This window comes from Neolamprologus brichardi, chromosome 22 (genome assembly GCF_056152115.1).
Source record: "Neolamprologus brichardi isolate AB-2024 chromosome 22, ASM5615211v1, whole genome shotgun sequence".
Classification (NCBI taxonomy): domain Eukaryota; kingdom Metazoa; phylum Chordata; class Actinopteri; order Cichliformes; family Cichlidae; genus Neolamprologus; species Neolamprologus brichardi.
In genome coordinates, this window is record NC_142124.1 from 1946771 (window position 1) to 1966087 (window position 19317).

General features: G+C 47.3%; 1 protein-coding gene across 3 annotated transcripts; it reads left to right on the forward strand.

Moving 5' to 3' along the window:
• Window positions 1–1780: 1780 nt before the first annotated feature.
• Window positions 1781–18127, forward strand: LOC102784329 (ATPase family AAA domain-containing protein 2-like). Of its 3 annotated transcripts, XM_087835587.1 has the most exons (28): window positions 1781–2148; window positions 2989–3077; window positions 3333–3361; window positions 3844–3928; window positions 4270–4342; window positions 6050–6128; window positions 6210–6335; window positions 6508–6574; window positions 7060–7128; window positions 7278–7386; window positions 7534–7649; window positions 8147–8321; window positions 9268–9356; window positions 9536–9695; window positions 9986–10076; window positions 10157–10471; window positions 10546–10648; window positions 10938–11124; window positions 11316–11501; window positions 11585–11720; window positions 11804–12000; window positions 12738–12897; window positions 13227–13349; window positions 13440–13511; window positions 15687–16142; window positions 16863–16981; window positions 17640–17768; window positions 17923–18127. In XM_087835587.1, the coding sequence occupies exons 1-28, from the start codon at window positions 2011–2013 to the stop codon at window positions 17953–17955; spliced, it is 3711 nt and encodes a 1236-aa protein (XP_087691713.1). In that variant the 5' UTR covers window positions 1781–2010; the 3' UTR covers window positions 17956–18127. The 3 variants fall into 3 exon arrangements, 1 of the variants encoding a protein (XP_087691713.1); XR_015717154.1 differs by lacking the exons at window positions 17640–17768; window positions 17923–18127 and having other exon boundaries at window positions 15687–16399; window positions 16863–16953; XR_015717155.1 differs by lacking the exons at window positions 17640–17768; window positions 17923–18127 and having other exon boundaries at window positions 3844–3889; window positions 15687–16399; window positions 16863–16953.
• Window positions 18128–19317: the final 1190 nt, after the last annotated feature.

Below are 19317 nucleotides of genomic sequence, written 5' to 3' on the forward strand. Positions count from 1 at the left end.
ATGTTGAGGTGTATGCACAGAACTCAAAGGACGGCGAAAAACCCCTCTTGACATGCACCACCAGAGGCCAGGGAGTCACCGATGTGGAGATCAAGCGTAAAGAGGAGAGGGAAGAGGAGACTGTAACTAGAGGAGGTTGGATATGCAGAGAATGAAACTAAGTTGGCGGGATTACTCCCATTTTGGAAGTATTAAAGCTTAATGTGGTTGAAACATTGAGATAATTAGATTTACAGTTGTGTCCTAAATGAATCCAGATGAATGTCTTACCAAAGTTACTTCATCTTTTTGAACACTCCTCTGTATGTAACTGGTGCCAGTGTGTTAAAGGATAAGCGTGTTTCACACACAGATGTAATAGAAATAAATACACAATCAATTTGTTTTCTTTTTAATGGGGAAAATGCCAAATGCTACACCATGGACCAGTAATGCAGCGCACATTGAAGGACAAACACAGAGCACATGAAATGTGTTTTATACAGCGTCAGATCTACACAGAACACCAGATTTACCAAAACATAGGTACCAGTGTGCAGAGCATGAAGACTAAGGGTTTTTGTTTTTTTAAAAGTAGTTCAGCTTAAAGTGTAGTGACTCTTTAAGCTGAACCTCAGTCACAGTGAACGTCACATGAGGTCAGAGGTGAATTCAGGATTTTATGTATTTTAATAAAACTATCTCAGTTTGTTCATAAGTCTTTTTTCATTATTATTTTTTTCCTGGTATAATTTCAAGTGAGCCCTGCAGACTGACCACATGTGCAGCGTGCGTCCAGAAAAGGATGGATGGAAAATTTCATGCAGTCCTTGTTGGAGCGATTTGTTCTTTATTTTTATTATTTTGAAATTTGTTAGTTTGTTGTTGGTTTACTTATATCTTTTGTTATTTACACGTTTTATTTGTAGGTTAATACTTGCACCATTTTTTTTGTTTTGTTTTGTTGTTTATCTTGTTAAGTCAGTCAGGAAGAACTGTGGGGCCATTTTTTTCTATAAATTAAGAGACTGGTATAGGACCAGCATGCACTGGGGAGGGCCTATGTGTTTTTTACCAGAGCAGGAGAAGCAGCAGTAAGCAACAGAAATGGATCTTTGTTATTGTTTGCCAAACTGGATAAATAAACCATAAAACGCAACTTTCAGGTTCTTTTGCCTGCTTACAAAATACTACCACAGTGCAGCAGTGGCTTGTAGATTTTAAATTGTTGGATGTTTGGTTGGACAAACAAAGGAATCACCACTGCAGTCCCATTGGAGGGAAGTTTTCAGGAAAGCAAAGAGAAAACAGATTTTAGTGTGCAGCTTTACGACACTCAAGGTGATCATTACATGTGGCATTAAATACAGTCAGTCAGGTCAGATGATATTTAATCAATTTAACCAATTAAAGATGTTTAATCAATATTTAATCCATTTAAAATTAACTTGCTTTGAAAAAACTAAGCAAAATTATTTGTATTTGCACGTCTTAAATGTTACAGTTTGAAGCATTAACTTGTTATTTTAATTGAAAACTTAAGGTTCCAACTAGATTTCTTAATTTAACCATTATTACTGGTTGTTTGAGAACAGAGGGGGGAGAGAAACTGGATTTCTATTCACTAAAATAATTAATTATCTTCACTGATAAAGCAAACAGCCGCAGATCGACACAGTTAAACAGCCGCTGACAGGACAGAGCTTTGAAAACACCTGTACTATTATTATTATTATTATTATTATTATTATTATTATTATTATCAGTTTACGCACCACGCGCATTACGGCATGACGTCAGCAGGTGGCGGCAGAACCCTCGCGTTTGAACCACAGCGGTGTAGCTGTGCGGTCTGTCGGCTTATCGAGCTCGTGTTTGGGTGTGTTGCAGCTTCAGCTGAGCCTCCACAGTCGGAGACGCTCTTCGGGAACAAACAGCCGGCGGATACTCGGAGGGGTCAGCCTCTTCGGAGTTTCTTCTTTAATTTTGTCGTTAAGGCTAATCTCGTTAGCTTATGCCTGCGTCGTTACCATGGTGACGCTCCGAGGCAGAGGGGACGCGGACCGGAGAAACGGGCTGAGCTCGAGCACCGGGACCCCGGCACGATCTGAGATAAAGACCCGGAGGAGGAAGAAGGCTCCCCGGATTCAAGAGTCCGGACGGTCCGATGTGAGTGTGTCCGTGTTCGGTGTGTAAGGTTTAACTCAAGGCGACGTTTAAATGACCGTCAGTTTAACCGGAGGGAGGAAAACGTTAAACTGACCGGGAGAGGACCGGGGGCAGCTTTTTAAACTTATTTTAGTAAAAATCAGTAAACAGTTGGAGTTTCCTCCTGGTCGCACTCGCTCTGCTTTAACGAGCTTTAGTAAAAGTCCGGGTAATAAATAAAAACCCTGTTTAAAGATGGCCGCCGAGTGAGCGCGAAGCTTAGTTTAGTTTCTGAGAACGAAATGGAAAGAAATACGTTTAAAAAACAAATTAAATGTATAAATTACATTTAAAAGTAACCATATTTTTATCATCATTATTATGAATATTAAAAAAAACTTCCAGATATTATCATTAGTGTTGGGGCTTAAATCGGAAACTAAACGTTTTTTAATTACGCTGCAGATATTTTACTAGCTTATTCTGAGCTCAGCCGCACACAGAGAAGCGGCTTACAGCTGCCTCCTCACACATGAGCGCTCTCCTTCTACCTGCATGTGACGTCAGGGTCATCTTTAACTGTCATTCACAAAGTACCGGACATTCAGGTGGCTCTGAGCGGGTCACTCTCTTATTTTGTTTTCCTTAACTTTACATCAGCCTCATGTAAACCACTGTAAGGTCACATGGTGCAGCAGGTTTCCTGGTCATATGACAGGTGTAAAATACCTCTCTGGTCTTACAGCTGCAGTCCTGTGAAGCTCACTTAGTGTAAAACTGTCTGTGATGCGTGTATCACGTGTAGTGCTGTATGCGCCTCCAAATGAGTGTGAGTGACCCGACCTCTCAAATCTTCCTCAGGTATGTAAATCTGAGGATGAGGAGCAGAACCTCACCGATTCCGAAACACCCGAGGATGAAGATGAGAAAGCAGCAGGAAGCGTCATCAGGTCAGACAAAGGTCACCAGTTAAAGCTGTTTTACTGAGCATGCTCAGAGCTAAAATGATTAGCTGGGCGATTACAATTCATCATGGCACCTGTGTCGGCGTGCAGTAGGAACTGCGCTCAGGAACAATCCAGCTGCAGGCCACAGGATACAGATGTGAACGGTGCTTTTAAACCGGCTCTAACTGTGGTTCACGAGTCAGTGTGTGACGTGAATCTTTCATTTTACTGTCACTGATGTTTGTTTTGTGTTGGCAGGAAATCTCAGCGGCTCCAGAAGCGTTCAGGTGAGAAAAACAACGCTAACACGCTCCGAAAGATCTCAGAGTTTACACTGTGCACTTTATTAAACTTTACACACAAAGACAGGAAAACATCTCACACAGGAACAGCGCAAGACCACAAAATGGTCCATTATTTCTCCAGCTGCAGAACAAAACATTTCTCTGAATATTTATTTATGTAAGAGCATCATTTGAAGTCCTGATATTTTATATGTTTATGAGGGGAAACGGTTTTAATATGTATTTAAAATATGCTGAGCTTCAGTGGTGGTTTTACTCATCAGTGCTGTGTACCTGCACGTGTCTCTAATATTATGACTTCATATTGAAGATGCATTGGACACAACATTAGAAACACCTCTTAATGTAAAACAGTCCAGCATCAGTCGGAAACACGAGCTCAGGAATTAAAGGTTGTAGTTTCTCCCCCGTGTGTGTGTGTGTGCGTGTGTGTGTGTGTGTGTGTGTGTGTGTGTGTGTGTCAGGTGGCCGGCTGAGGAGAAGCACGAGGCTGACCAAAGTGACGAGCAGGTACGAGGCCTCCAACATGTTCGACGGCATCAGCACCAAGTAAGAAAATCCTCCTGACGTGAGGTGATGGACGTGCAGTAAAAGCAGTGACATAGACACTGAGATGAGTTCAGGTTATGATGATTGTTAACACTGAGACAGCCAAAGAAAGAAGCACGCAGAACAACAGGTCTGTGTTTTATCGTCCCTGCTGGGATTCACGGATGTCTTTGATACATTAAAAGTCTGAAGTTTAACCTGAGGAGCTCAGAGTGATGTGATGAATGAGGCCACATGTGGCCGTCCGCCATGTTTGCACTGATCTTTATGCCACAAACCTGTACGATTGTGATAATACGGTAGATTGAATCGTGGTGACGTCCACGCTGTTCTCTCTGCAGCGCCGCCAGGTCGGTCCTGAACAGGATGGACAGCATGAAGAAGAAGAGGCGGCTCAGTAACAACAAGGAAGGAGTGAGTAGAGCCGTTAGAGTGGATCAGTGATTATAAGTATTTATCCTGCCTGTTTCTCAGTTATTACAGGCAAAGTCATTCCTCTGAACACGCTCAGGTAGAAGGACTGGACTGAAAATGAGTGAAAAAGAAAACCTTTTTCAGACTTTTGGCTCATTGGAAGAAAAATATAAAGAAACGAGGGGAGGGTCAACACAGTGCTGTAATTAAAGAGCTCACAGATGCTGATCTGTATGAGCGAGGACTCAAACCAGACGCTGTGTCAAGTATTTTCTGCCACAAGTCAGAGGTCATCAAAGGTCACGACCCCGTTGACCAGGAGTGACGTCGGCTCAAACAGTCTGCTCAGATGCAGACAGCTGTGCGCTGGTCACCAGCTGTTCTGGGGTCAGTAACTGTGATCGTCTGTGATCGTCTCCATTATCACAAACAGTCTTTAAGGATCAAATAGAAAACACTGAACAGAGGACACGTTTTCCTCACCGTAACCTTTTGGCATCATTACCCAGACTGCACTGCAACGCAAACATCTAAGGCAGCTGCAGTGTTTATAAAGGCACACGCGTGTGTGCGCTTTGTGGCGTCACTGTTGCCGTGGAGCTGTGTTTATGTTTTTACGCTGATAATCAACGCTGAGAGTTTGTTTACATCCCGAGTCAGCTGTGAACCCTCAGCTGAGGCCGCCGTCTCGGTGGGCGCTGCCTCTCTTATCAGGTCTTTATGAGGGCGGTGGACCCGGCTGCACCCAGCCCCCCTCCCTCTGCTCGCGGCTTGTGGGGAGGGGGCAACGTCTATATCAGCTGGCACCATATTGGAAAGCAGCTGACAAGCACCAGCCCTTATTTTTGTGTTCACGTGTTCATATTTCCTCCTCACATGGAGTTTCTCCTGCTCTGAATGAGTAAAACAATGAGAGTCGTTGAGACGTTTGTAATCAGAGTGTGTGAAGTGTGGCGTGTGCTTTACATCCTGTCAGAGAACAACAGCAGGCTCACAGATCTTCTGTCCCAGCCGTGGATGTTCACATCAGTCAGGTTTCTAATAATGAGTTTGTTGTATGTGCAGTCATCCCAGTGAACCAAAAGCTTGCTTGAAACTCTCAGTTTGGTCAAGTTTTCTTTTACTCATGGATCTGTGTGATGTCTGTGTAATCCTAAGGTGCACCTTAAAGGGGGAGGAGCTACAACACCTTGACAGAGGATGGCCTGAGGGGCTGCAAGGCCCAGAATAATAAGGATTACTTTAAACTGCGTGTTATTCTAAGGCACTGTGCTCCAGTCTTATGTCAGTCCACCTATCATCACTTTGTAGCTCGCGGTTGGCCGCTAGCGGACATTCGAGGCTCTGGTTGCCGAGGTGACCATTTAACATATTTACCACACTGCCACATATCAATCAGTGATTACCTGCATCCTGATTAGGGGTCACGGTTAGAACACAAACATGGAGCTGGAAACGAGCAGAACGTGTCAGAGCTGTGACATCACACAGGCCCACAGCTCTGTGTCCAGAGTGGGAGTTTGTGTTTATATTAGCGGTTCTGAAATGTTCCTCAGTAACGAGTTAACTGATCTGTGAAATGTCCAAAAACAGTCCCATCCCTCGTTGTCACGTTGGTCACTTTAATCAGATGAAAAATGCATTACTATGATAAACAACGGGATGATTAACTGATCTTTACACACCTAATAACTGATACATTTGCAGAAGATCTACTCTAAAGCCCAGAGAAGTAAAACACCAGTCCCACTACGAGGAGAGCTCAGCGACAGCGAGGACAGCCGAGGTCAGTGCAGATGGTTAGAAGCAGAGGAATGATGACGAGAGGGAGACGAGGTGGTAAAAAGGTCTTCTCTGGTGTCTCCAGGGGCGAGCTTTGACGAGGACAGCAGGAAGGCCATAACAGCAGATGAAGACAGCAACTGCAGCGTCAGCCACAACGTTGATGCCAAACTGAGCCGAGCCTCGTCGCTGTACCAAGGCCCGACCAGCGGTCAGTACGCCGCTCCAAACACGCCGTCTGTACATGCTGAGTAATACAATAAAAACCCTAAAAGACTACAAATCGGTGAACGACGGGTTCTTCAGGAGAAAAATAAAACCACACACTTGAAACTTACTGAAGCTCCAGCTCTGATGATTTTGTTTTCTCTGGTATCGATTAGACTTCCTGAGAGGAACCTTCCCGGTCAGCGCCTCCGGAGCGAACACGACCCGCAGAGCAGCCTTCAGGTCAGAGCGTGGACACGCCTTTCCTCTCTCCTTCAAATAAAGCAGGACACAGCTGAACACTGAAGTATGATGTAATCTGAAGCAGGTTAGCTGCACAGGCTAAACCCTCAAAAACTCAGGTCACACTTTTTCTGCATTCTTGTTTTTATTTTCCCTCACAAATGTTCCTGTATCCGTTTGATCCTGAGGGGCCACCATAGACTGATGTATAAACTGTGACATCACTGGCTTTTAAAACCTTTGCAAACTTGCTTTTAAAGTCCTACAATTTCACCAAACTGGAGCTCAGCCCTGTTAGTGCTGTAACCTCAGCAGCCATGCTGTTGGTCAGCTGAGGACAGCACAAACACAGTGCAGAGGTGGGTGATGTAAAATCACCACCTTCACTACAGGAATAACAGAGATCTCATCATCATCACCAAAACTTCACCTGTTGGATCCTTCACCTTCATCCGTCACACTCAGGTCTCTGTTTCTTCCTGCAGACCCACTAAGAGCGCCTGGTCCAAACAATCTGATGAAGACTCTGATGATGAAGAGGAGGCCCCTGACAGGTCAGAGACAGCCAATCTGATTGGATCATCAAACCACTTCCTGATACATCGTCCATCATCAATGCTTTTAACTGTGAAGCACGAGGCGTACGGAGTAGATTAGATGTGGATTGCTGCCTGTATTACTGAGACTTGTCTCTCGCTCTCAGCTGTCTCCCACTCAGCCTGCGTACCGGCAACCTTTTGGGAACCCGCAACGACAAGATGGCCGCAGGAGCGGGCCTGGCGGACATCGATCCCATGGCCATCGACCAATCTGTGAGATTAAACCTTAGATATGTTCTCCTGTGACCACGTGTTTCACACATGATTCACAGAAAAATCTTCTAATTGTGTTGTTTTGTTCTCCACCTGATCCTGTTATATCCATCCTTTCCTTCCTTCCTTCCTTCCTTCCTTCCTCAGGTGGGTTTTGACAGTATTGGGGGTCTGTCAGGTCACATCTCAGCTCTGAAGGAGATGGTCGTCTTCCCCCTTCTCTACCCTGAGGTCTTTGACAACTTCAAGATTCAGCCTCCCAGGTGACACGCACACACACACACACACACACACACACACACACGTCAGGTATTCATGTCTTGTGGGGACATCTAATAGACGTCATGCGTTCCCTAGCCTCTTACCCTAACTTTAACCTAACTGTAACCCTGAGACTAAAATCACATTTTGAGTCTCAAAAATCCCTTCAAACTCTTTGGTACCAGAATTTTGGTCGCCAAAGGTATAGTAAACTTTCTATATTTGGTCCCCACAAAGATATGAATACACGCTTGTGTACCCCAGATTCTAAATATATAAAGAAACCATCAGAGGTGAGTGATGCTTGATGCAGGGACATGATGAGTTTACCTTCTCACAAAGGTAAATGTGTGCTGTAGTAGTTACTGAGTCCTGCTGAGACTGCAGCTCAGAGGAAACATGAGACTGAATGATGTGAGTGGGCAGAGGTCAAAGGTTGGACTTCATGTTTTTAAGACGGATTACACAGTGAACACGCTCCACCTGCGTCTCTCTGCAGAGGGTGTCTGTTTTACGGACCTCCCGGGACGGGGAAGACGCTGGTTGCACGGGCGTTGGCCAACGAGTGTAGCCACGGCAACAGGAAGGTGTCCTTCTTCATGAGGAAGGGAGCTGACGTCCTCAGCAAGTGGGTGGGCGAGTCAGAGCGACAGCTGCGGCTGCTGTTTGAGCAGGTAAACGTTCACCTGAGTGAGTTTAATGAGTCTGAGCAGAGAGATGCTGCTTCTCTGAGCACTGTGACATATATCTGCATCTGTTTGTGTCAGCAACACTTTAATACTCTGACAGCACTTTGTGTCTGCTGTGTTAGAAACTTTAAATGTTTAAAATTTGTGCGTGTTTCTGTGTGTGTGTGTGTTTCTGTGTGTGTGTGTGTTTCTGTGTGTGTGTGTGTGTGTTTCTGTGTGTGTGTGTGTGTGTTTCTGTGTGTGTGTGTGTGTGTTTCTGTGTGTGTGTGTGTTTCTGTGTGTGTGTGTGTTTCTGTGTGTGTGTGTTTCTGTGTGTGTGTGTGTGTGTGTGTGTGTGTGTGTGTTTCTGTGTGTGTGTGTTTCTGTGTGTGTGTGTTTCTGTGTGTGTGTGTGTGTGTGTTTCTGTGTGTGTGTGTGTTTGTGTGTGTGTGTGTGTGTTTCTGTGTGTGTGTGTGTTTCTGTGTGTGTGTGTGTGTTTCTGTGTGTGTGTGTGTGTGTTTCTGTGTGTGTGTGTGTTTCTGTGTGTGTGTGTGTGTGTGTGTTTCTGTGTGTGTGTGTGTGTTTCTGTGTGTGTGTGTGTGTGTGTGTGTTTCTGTGTGTGTGTGTGTGTGTGTTTCTGTGTGTGTGTGTGTGTGTGTGTTTCTGTGTGTGTGTGTGTTTCTGTGTGTGTGTGTGTGTGTGTGTGTGTGTGTGTGTGTGTGCGTGTGTGTGTGTGCGTGTGTGTGTGTGTGTGTGTGTGTGTTTCTGTGTGTGTGTGTGTGTGTGTGTGTGTGTGTGTGTGTGTGTGTTTTTCTGTGTGTGTGTGTGTGTGTGTTTCTGTGTGTGTGTGTGTGTGTGTGTGTGTGTGTGTGTGTGTGTGTGTTTTTCTGTGTGTGTGTGTGTGTGTGTGTGTGTGTGTGTGCGTGTGTGTGTGTGTGTGTGTGGTCCTCAGGCGTATCGGATGCGTCCGTCCATCATCTTCTTCGATGAGATCGACGGTCTGGCTCCGGTCCGATCCAGCAGGCAGGACCAGATCCACAGGTCAGCTTCTCCACACGTGTCACCTCAGTGGTGTCAGAGTTTGAGATCCAGTGTAACGGGTCAGAGGCGCTGACGCCGCTGTAGATTAGTAATAATCTGTTTGTGAACGTTTGTAAAATTATTCCTGACACAAAGAAAAGGAAACAGGCTAAAGACTAAATAAATGGAAATCCTCGCAGCTCCATCGTGTCGACGCTCCTCGCTCTGATGGACGGGCTCGACAGTCGAGGGGAGGTCGTCGTGATCGGAGCCACAAACCGGCTCGACTCCATCGACCCTGCGCTGCGGCGGCCCGGGCGCTTTGACCGCGAGTTCCTGTTCGGCCTTCCCGACAGAGAGGTGACTCTTTACTTTATTAGATTATATATATTTTAAGCTGTATCCATAATCTGTGCAGCGTCAGTGTGAGCTGGTGTTAAAAAATCTCACAGCACGGTTGTGATGAAGGAGAGTGATTGTTTCAGGATCAGGATGTAAACGTTTGTTTCTGCTGTAAAGTTTTACCGTGGGAGTCTGAGGCCGGCTCACTGCTGGCGCCTCTGCTGGACATCAGAGGAACTGCAGCAGGGACCTTAATTTAGGTGTGGTTTTTGTGTGTGTGCGTGTGTGTGTGTGTGTGCGTGTTTCAGGCTCGTAAAGCCATTCTGAAGATCCACACTCGGCAGTGGAAACCTCCTCCGTCTGAAGACTTTCTCGATGAACTGTCAGAAAAATGTGTCGGTGAGAAAAATGGCAGCAGCTTTCTTTGTCTCTTATTTTTTTATTGGTAACCTGACTTCCTGCGCCTCCGTCACTCTCAGGTTACTGCGGCGCTGATATCAGGGCGGTGTGCACCGAGGCGGCATTGTGCGCTCTGCGCCGACGCTACCCGCAGATCTACGGAACGTCCCAGAAGCTCCTGCTGGATGTCTCCACCATCGCCGTCAGCAGCTGCGACTTTGCAGCAGCCCTGAAGAAGATGTCGCCCGCCTCACACCGCTCTGCCGCCTCCCCGGCCAAACCGCTGTCCCCTGTGGTCCACCTGCTTCTAGGCGGCGCCCTGCAAGAAATCCTCAATGCCCTGCAGAGGATGTTTCCACACGCTGAGGAGGGCATGAAGAGGAAGAGGGAACCAGGTGAGCCAGAGGCCAAAGTTCTGCTGTGTCTACACATCACTTCCTGTTTACAAACTTCCTGTTTCCTGTGTCAGACCTGACCTCGGGTATCGTCGATGACACTCTGATGTTTGACGAAGACGAGGGCTCCAGCATCTCCAAACCCTCCAAGAACAAAACCTTCCTGCACTTCTTCAGGTGAGCCTTTATCCACACCTGAGGGGCGTGGCTATGAAGTGAATCACCATGGTAACAGGAGCCGAGTCTAAAGCTGGGTCAAAGCGCCACATTTTCACTGATTCCTGTGATCCGAGGTTAGATTCTGTGTGTTAAAGTGCAGTAAAGGTGCCGCAGCAAACACTGCGTTGCAGTATCACAGGTATGATTTATACGTGTACGTGATTTATGTGTCAACTGGTCATGTAGAAAGCAGGGATGGGCTCTATAAACGCTGCATTCTCTGGTCCTCTCCCCCGACCTCCTGTAGGAGTGCCGTCAAACAGCCGACGTCTCACCGCCCCAGGATCTTGCTGGCAGGTCGTCCTGGCGCAGGTCAAACCTCCCACCTGGCCCCCGCCATCCTGCACGCTTTGGAGCGTTTCACCGTCCACAGCCTGGACTCAGCCGTGCTGTTTGGTGTCAGCAGCACGTCGCCAGAGGAAGCCTGTGCACAGGTGACTCCTCCAGACATGTGCATGTACAGGTCGACACGCATGTGCACACGAACATAAACACACTTCATAAAAACTTCATTTAATCATTTTAGAAGTGTTAACAGGCGGCTCTGTGTCTATTTAATTATCTAAAGCAGCCTGTCTATGCCGGACAGTCTCAGGATGTGAACTTTGACCTTTCCCCTGATCAGGTGTTCTGTGAGGCCAAGCGAACGTCTCCCAGCATCCTCTACATGCCGCACATCCAGCAGTGGTGGGACACTGCGGGGCCGGCACTGAGGGCATCCTTCCTCAGCCTGCTGGGCAGCATCCCGTCCTTCTCTCCCATCCTCCTCCTCGCCACCTGCAGCGTGTCCTTTCAGCAGCTGGACCCAGAGGTGAGGACTGAAGCTTTATCTCAGCTGTGTCCCTGCGCGTGGAGGTTTCACAGGTTTTATCTTCGATGCTGTGCTGCTCCCAGATTCAGAGCCTGTTTCGGGAGGACTACGAGGAGGTCTACGTCCTCAGAGTTCCCACCCAGCAGGAGAGGACCAGCTTCTTCCAGGATCTCATTCTGAACCAGGCGGCTGAGGCCCCTCCCTCTAAGAGAAAAACATGTGTGTGACTCCGCCTTCATGCTGCGGTTGTTAAGCCCAGAGTGTGATAGATTGCTCACTCTTTCCTCCTCCTCCTCTCTCAGTATCTCAGGCAATGGAGGTCCTCCCCCTAGCTCCACCGCCGCCTCCTCGCAAAATGTCGGAGCAAGAGCACCTCCGCCTGGAGGAGCAGGAGGAGGACGTGCTGCGAGAGCTCCGTCTCTTCCTGCGAAACATCACCGAGCGCCTGTCTCTGGACCGCCGCTTCAAAGCCTTCACCAAACCGGTCGACATCGAGGAGGTGAGAGTTTGAGAGAAAGACACGCCGACATCTGCCGCTCAGTTTTAAGGTCGTGAATAATTAAACAAACGGAATCGGATCAGTTCACGCCTTCCTCCCAGCTCCACGCCGTACATGTTATTAAAAAAGCGTGCAGCAGATTCAGTGCAGGTTGATGAGGTCAGATTGCAAGACCAGACTCACGGGTCAGCAGTCATCTTAGCTGAGCCTGGTTCTGTCGGAGGTTTCTTCCTGTTGAAAGGGAGTTTTTCCTTCCCGCTGTCGCCACAGTGCTTGTTCATAGGAGGTCGTCTGACTGTGGGCTGTTATATTTTTGTAGGGTTTGTATCTTACCAGATAAAGCACCTTGAGACAACTGCTGTTGTGATTTAGTGATATAGAGATAAAATTGAATAGAATGTTGGAACAAATCCACACATTCAGCATTCACTAAATCAGATTTTAGTTTCCCATCAGCACGCGGAGCAAACGTCAGAAATGTTTACTACACTCACGAGTGGGTCAGACCGCAGCCTCGCGCCGACACCGTGCATGACATCATGATTGGTTTCCTGTTCTGACTGTTGATTGGCTCATTGGTGTCAGGGGAAGGCCAACCAGGGGTTTATAAAACGAAAACAACGCTGCCGCTCTCGCCTGTTCTATCTGTGAATCAGCCCAGAGTGTTTATCTCTGCTGCCCCCGAGTGGCCAAACCAAACACCGTCAGCAGAAACTCTCCTCCTTCCTCTCCTCCAGGTCCCCGACTATCTGATGGTGATTAAGAAGCCCATGGACCTCTCCACCCTGCTCACCAACATCGACGAGCACAAGTACGTCACCGTCGGCGAGTTCATGGCGGACGCTGACTTCATCTGGAAGAACGCTCTGGAGTACAACCCGGACAGCGACCCCATGGGTGAGACGATGTCACCCGTGACCGTTCTCTTAGTTTGTCCTCTGCCCCACAGTCTCCTTCCTTTTCTTTAGTTTCTTCTTCTTCTGCTGTCTGTTTGAGACAGACGGAGCAGGCGTCTCCAGGTGGAAACATTTCCACAGTGGGCGGGGCTATAAGTTCAGCTGTTGGTTAAAAAAATATCCTTTTCTGTTTGTCTGCGTCTGTTTGAGGAGAGACGAACTAAACAGAAGCAGATTTCTCAGCTGGACTCACCTGCGGAGAGGTGATAAAAAACCTGTTTGTTTTACTCTGTGTGTGTGTGTGTGTGTGTGTGTGTGTGTGTGTGTCAGATCGCAACATCCGTCACCGAGCGTGCGCCCTGAAGGACACGGTCCGCGCCATCATCAGAGACGAGCTGGACGAAGACTTCGAGAGAGTCTGCGAGGAGATCAGAGAGTCGCGCATCCACAGAGGTGAAACTCAGCCAGATGTTCACACCTCATCCAGCTGCTGCTAACAGTGTACTGTCAAACTTTATATTAAGACTTTTATTTTGGTGACAGCTCTGATGGTGGCCAACCCGCAGGAGGCCGATGGCGTCTGCAGCGCGGCGTTCTCCAGAAACACTCTCCAACGTAAGTTCACCCCTGAACTGAAACAGCAGAAATTAGTTTTATCTGGTGTTTTTAAAGAGGACACGGGGGCGGCTCAGGCTCAGACGTCAGCAGCTGCGTCACAAAACCGTTAGAAATATGAGTGACGTGAGAGCAAACCAGCAGACATCACATCAGGTCTGATCACCGTCAGAGTCAGCGTGTTCACCAGTGAGCCGTCAACCACCCGTCAGCCACTGTCAGCAGTGCTGATAAGCCCCGCCCCTACTTTTAATTGGTCCGTGAGAGAGAAGTGACAGTTGATGAGTACACCAGTTTCACTTCCTGTTTCAGAGTCTGGACTCACGTACCAAACATTAGGACATCAGGCTGCTCCAAAAATATTCTTCAGAAGTTCTCAAAACTCAGCTGCTTTCACAAAATGCCAAAAAGGTGACGTTTAAATCACAAAAACAGTCGATTTTATAAGATCAAAAAGTAACCATCAAACTTTATAAAAAGTCGTCTGTCAGCCAGCGAGCTGACTCTCCTCGTCTGTGGATCTACAGAAATGTGTTTTTCTTTGGGATCGCCTCCTCAGAGCAGCTTTTAGATCAAATGAGAGTAAAACAGAAGTCGTCATGTTTTTTTTTGTTTTTTGTTTTTTTTTTCTTTTTTTTCTTTTTTTTTTCCTTCCTTTCTTTTTCTTTTCTTCTCCTTTCTATTTTCTTTCTTTTTCCCTATTCCTAGTTCACTGTGCGGTCAGCACTGCGTCTAACGACGGGAACGTGCTGGGCTGCTGAACTCCTGTAGTTTAAGTCTCAATTAATGCTAAATTATGAAGAACACCGCATGATGGTGGCATGTTGTTCATCCATGAGAGCGGCTCAGGCAAAATAAAACACAGCTGCTCATGATGTTACATAATACTCATAAGAATTTAAATTTGGAACTTTTCGAATTTGTCCGTCTCCGTTTTTCATATCATTTGTTGCTGTTGTGTATCATTTACATAATGCTATTTGCTTTCTCCTAAATATTTTTATTCCTGGTGGTTTAGGCCAGATGACTGTTGTGATAGTATGGTTTAATGCCACAGCAAACACTGCTTCTGCAGCCATGTAATTAATACAACAGGAGGGTAACTGGTGTTTCCGAATCCCTCTATTTGAAGCTAAGTTTAGCACTGTGGCCATCACATCTTGTTATTTTGCAGCCAGAAGTGACCATACACAGGCTACACAGACCCATGCTAATTATTCCTAAGTGACCTACAAAAAAAATACTTCAATTTCACTCACAAAAAACCTTAACAAAGACCTTTTCGGAAACGCTGAGCATAATTAACCACATAGCAAGAGGGGGAGTTCAGTGACTAAAATTAGCTGAGGTGAGGCACAGCATTAGCTAGCAGCTACAGCTGCCAGTTTCATATACAACCATCACTCAAAGTGGCCTCACCGTAACCTTAAGCCTGAGTACAATTTAAAGTGTGAGTTTTAAAAACAAACAACATTAAAAAACGGTGCAAAAAATGTAATGAAAACCTAAAAGACTGTGTTTTAATTTTCTGATGTCCTTACCTCACAACATAAAGCGCCTTGAGCTGACTGTTGTTTAGTTTTGGTGCTATATAAATAAAATGTAATGACTTGGGTGTACAAATATTTTTGTATTGGAAAAACTACAAACCCCCCCACACCCCATCAATTCTATAGTTTCATTTGGTAGCTTGGGCAACATATCGTCATAAACCAGACATCCACACATCCACGCCCTCTCTAAATTATTGATTCACTTTTCAAACAAATGATACCTGCGATAAGACTTTGCTGTTTGCCTCCAAGCCTCCTCTTTTTTTCTTTCTGCCTGTCCTTCTTCTTTGTTTTCTCTTTGTCTGTGTATGTTTAGCAGAAGTCGTCATGTTAACGATGGATTCACAGACTCGCAGCAGGACTGAGGCTCCGGGTTCGTCTCACGCTGTGAAACGTCTGATGAACAGGAAGCTTGGCGCTTCTTTCAGCTGCTGCAGCAAAAAGCTGCTTTAAAAACGTGTCAGTGAAAACGAAAGCAGCGAGAGCAGGAAGCCACAGTGTTTGCTCAAACGTGAGCGCCGCAGGGCAGGCGAGGACAGGAAGAGAGGACGAGAAGTGACCTTTCTCTCTAATGACCTTTACTCTTCCTCCTCCCCACTCCACCCCCACTTCTGTTTTCCAGCTCGTAAGAAGAAACGTTACAGACGGCCCCGAAAGTCCAAGTGGAGCACCGGCGTCATTAAGAAACCTAAGAAGAAGAAGAAGGAGGAGCCACCAGTCCCATCCTCCTCCTCTTCCTCCTTCACCTCCCTCTCCTCCATGTCCAGTAAGTTCAGCTCTGAGTCGAGTGCGGAGGAGGTCAGAGCTGCTGGACGGCGAGCGGTAAACGGGTCTGCTGGTGCTGGCTCATCCAGCCCATCAGAGAGCAGTGACGGCGGCCTGAGCGGGTTCCATCGCACCCCAAACCGCATCACGAGAGCCCACAACGGAGTCCTCACGAACGGGTATCACCGCCACACCGAGCCGGTTCATCGCCAGCTGGCTGATGGCGTACCTGTAGGCGTGCGTCGAACCCGCTCATCAAAGACCCCCCCAGGCCCGGAGACTGTGCTGAACGGGCAGACCGCGGACAGCTTAGGTCTGTGCGCGTGAGCACGAGCAGTGCGAGCGCCTCGCTGTACTAACCCGACTCACTGGACCGCTTCAGAGCGCAGCCGCTGCCGATCGAGCTTCTACAGGCCGTCGCTTCACGCCACAAGGCTCCACAGCGCTCCGGGCATCGAGCAGGAGGAGCGTCTGAGGTGTCAGAGCCGGCTGCTTTAGTCTGAATGAAACACGCTGCAGGAGCGCTAACGCCACGCTTCCAGAGTGTGGCTCTGTGGTTCAGCTCACACTGTAAATACCACACACACACACACACACACACACACACACACACACACACACACACAGCGGAGCTTTGCATCTGTAAATCTGATGGCTGCATCACGCCAATCAGACCTGACCTGTTAGCTTCCGCCTCCAGTTCCTCTGACGTCGATCGATGGTGCAGAGTTTCAGAGTTAGTGACGGAGCTGCTCGCTGCTCTGAGTGGTGTTTTTAAAATGATCTGACCAATAACACGGCTGCTGTGTGTGTGTGTGTGTGTGTGTGTGTGTGTGTGTGTGTGTGTGTGTGTTGCAGCTTTCTAACAAATCAGAATATTAATCCCAAAGGAAATGATGTCTACCGTTAGCTGAAAACAGTCATTTCTTTTTGCCATAACCTGGTTGATTTCAGCTGTGAAGGCACAGAGTTGGCTGTTTGTGGGAGGCACTGCAGGGTAATGCCCTCTTCCTCTGCTTGTCTTCCTCCTCAGAGAAGAGCAAACAGTCTGAGTCGAGGGCCAACAAGGCGGCTTTGGAGCAGGTGTTGAGTCAGGACAGGCTGCAGCAGGAAGAAACTCCACCGCTGATCGTCGATCGCAGCAAACTGAAGGTGAGTCTCAGCTCGCCTCTTTAAGGGGCTCAAACTGAATAAAATGTGACGCTGTGTTCATTAGTCAGCGTTCATCAGTGAGCAGATCCTGGATCAGCGTGAAGAGAATAGCCTTCACACTGTACTCAGTGTGACCGTAAACCCAACAACGCAGAGTTAACAAGGTCACAGACACAGCTGGAGCCCCCTGCTGGCTGTTAACGTAACTGCAGATTTACATCTCCAACTTCGTTTCACTCTCCATACCTGGATGGTCCGTCTGAGTTTACATACAGAGTGAAGTATACTTGACTAACATGAGGAACAAGAAGCTGCGGCTGTCCTGCTTTACCGGTCAGACGCCTTGAGTTTGTCCTTTTACGATGAGGAGGAAGCTCTTCATCGTCTCCGTCTGCTCTCAGCGAGTCGTCAGGAAGCTGAACATGAAGGAATCTGCTCACGTCTGACTGGAGGAAGCCGTCTGCTCACATCTTCAGTCTGCAGCACCAACGGTTGAAGAGCTGCTTTCAGACCGGAAACAAACAGGAAGTCGCACAGCATCCCCTCCCCCACCCCAGCAGCCAGTAATGAATAAAAGCTGCTCACAGGTCTGAAAGCGGGGGCCGTGGGCCCCACGGCCCTCTGCAGGCACCACCTCAAACCGGTTTCTGTTTTTCAGGAGCTCCTGAGGAGAGCCGTGGCGAAGACGGATGGCGCCGAGGTGGAGCCACTGGAGAAGCTTTACGCCCGGCTCGCTCAGTGCATCTACCGACACAGAGACAACTGCAACAAGGCAGAGCTGCTGCAGGTACGACGCCCACACAGACCCAGAGGACGCTGTGCTCATGTGACCTCAGTATAAATAACTGATTACAGTAGCTTCTTTATCAAGTACGAGCCTCCAGCCTGCAGCGCACAGACGCCATCAGCACATTTTCAGTTTTCTCACTTTTGTTTTCCAGGAAATGAAGACAGAAATCGATCGATTCTCCTGACCTCCAGCAGCTCGACTTCAATAAACCTCAGTGTTCAAACAAACGTGTCGTTCATTCGTCAGCAATCGTTCAGTTTCTCCTGTGTGCTTTATCGTGCAGTGCTTTTCAAACAGTAATACCATGTTTATCTCCATGCTGTTTATCTGATGTGGCTTTAATAAAGTCTCTGTGAGCGTGAATGAAGCCGCCGTCTCTGTTTCCTGTTCAGCTGACCGCTGAAAGCCTGCACATGCGACTCCAGCACGAAACCACAGAATAAAACCATGAAAACATGCAGCTGGGGTCACAGGCCTCAGCTGCCTCAGCTGCATGTTTCACTCTGAGACAAACCTGTAGACCAGGGTGTCAAACACGAGACCCGCGGCCCCGAAACCGCCGCCGATCGGGCTTGCCGAGGGGTGTTTGTGCCTGAACACAGAGTCACAGTCAGATGAAGGTTCGAGCTCCAGAAACAGAAGAGTTGACAGAAATGCAGATGCTGGGAAACGTTAGTATCTGAGTGTTTACAGAGAGCTGGAAACAGTTTCAAGGATTTCAGACTCAAAGAGCTTATTTCAGTTTCTCACATGAATCCGTTAGTATTAAATAAAATAAATGATATTAGTGATTTGTAAGTAAGGCTAGAGTTCAGTGTGTGAGTTCAGTTCATGATGGTGGATTTTTTCTCTCCTGTGTGTGTGTGATGGTACTTTTACTCTGAAAGTCGGAGCGCAGCCATGTGACGTAACCACAAAGGCTCTGCTCGTGCCCTCCATGCTCATATATGTGTGTGTATATTTAAAAAATAAAAAATAATTAATTAATGTCACACACTGACCTCAGCACGCTGAGAGACGCTTCCGCTTCACGGAGGTTTCTTCAAAATAAAGTCTTTTTATACATTGTTGGTGGTTTGTCGATGCCACGGTGAGCTGAGTGTGCTGATAAGTGATCATCATTAGCTTTCATTTAAATATACTTTCTTAGTTTCCTTTCATCTACGTTGCGCTTTATTTTGACTGAACACATCCCAGAATATGAAACGCTGTAAAACAAACTTATTGTTTTTACTTGGAAGAAAACACCACCCAGGGCTGGAGCCTGTCCCGGCTACCGCAGGGCGAGAGGCGGGGTGCACCTGGACGGGTAACCAGGCTGTCGGGGGGCTAACACAGACGACCATTCACTCACACAGTCCACGCAGAATCACCAGGTATCCTAAACGCTTTGGACTGTGAGAGGAAGCCGGAGTACCTGGAGATAACTTCCACACAGAAAAGCCCAGATGATTCAAACCCACATCCTGAACATTATTACACTAACTGAAATTTAAAATAAAAAATAACATAGCATCATTTTTAAATGAAATATTTCTAATACTAT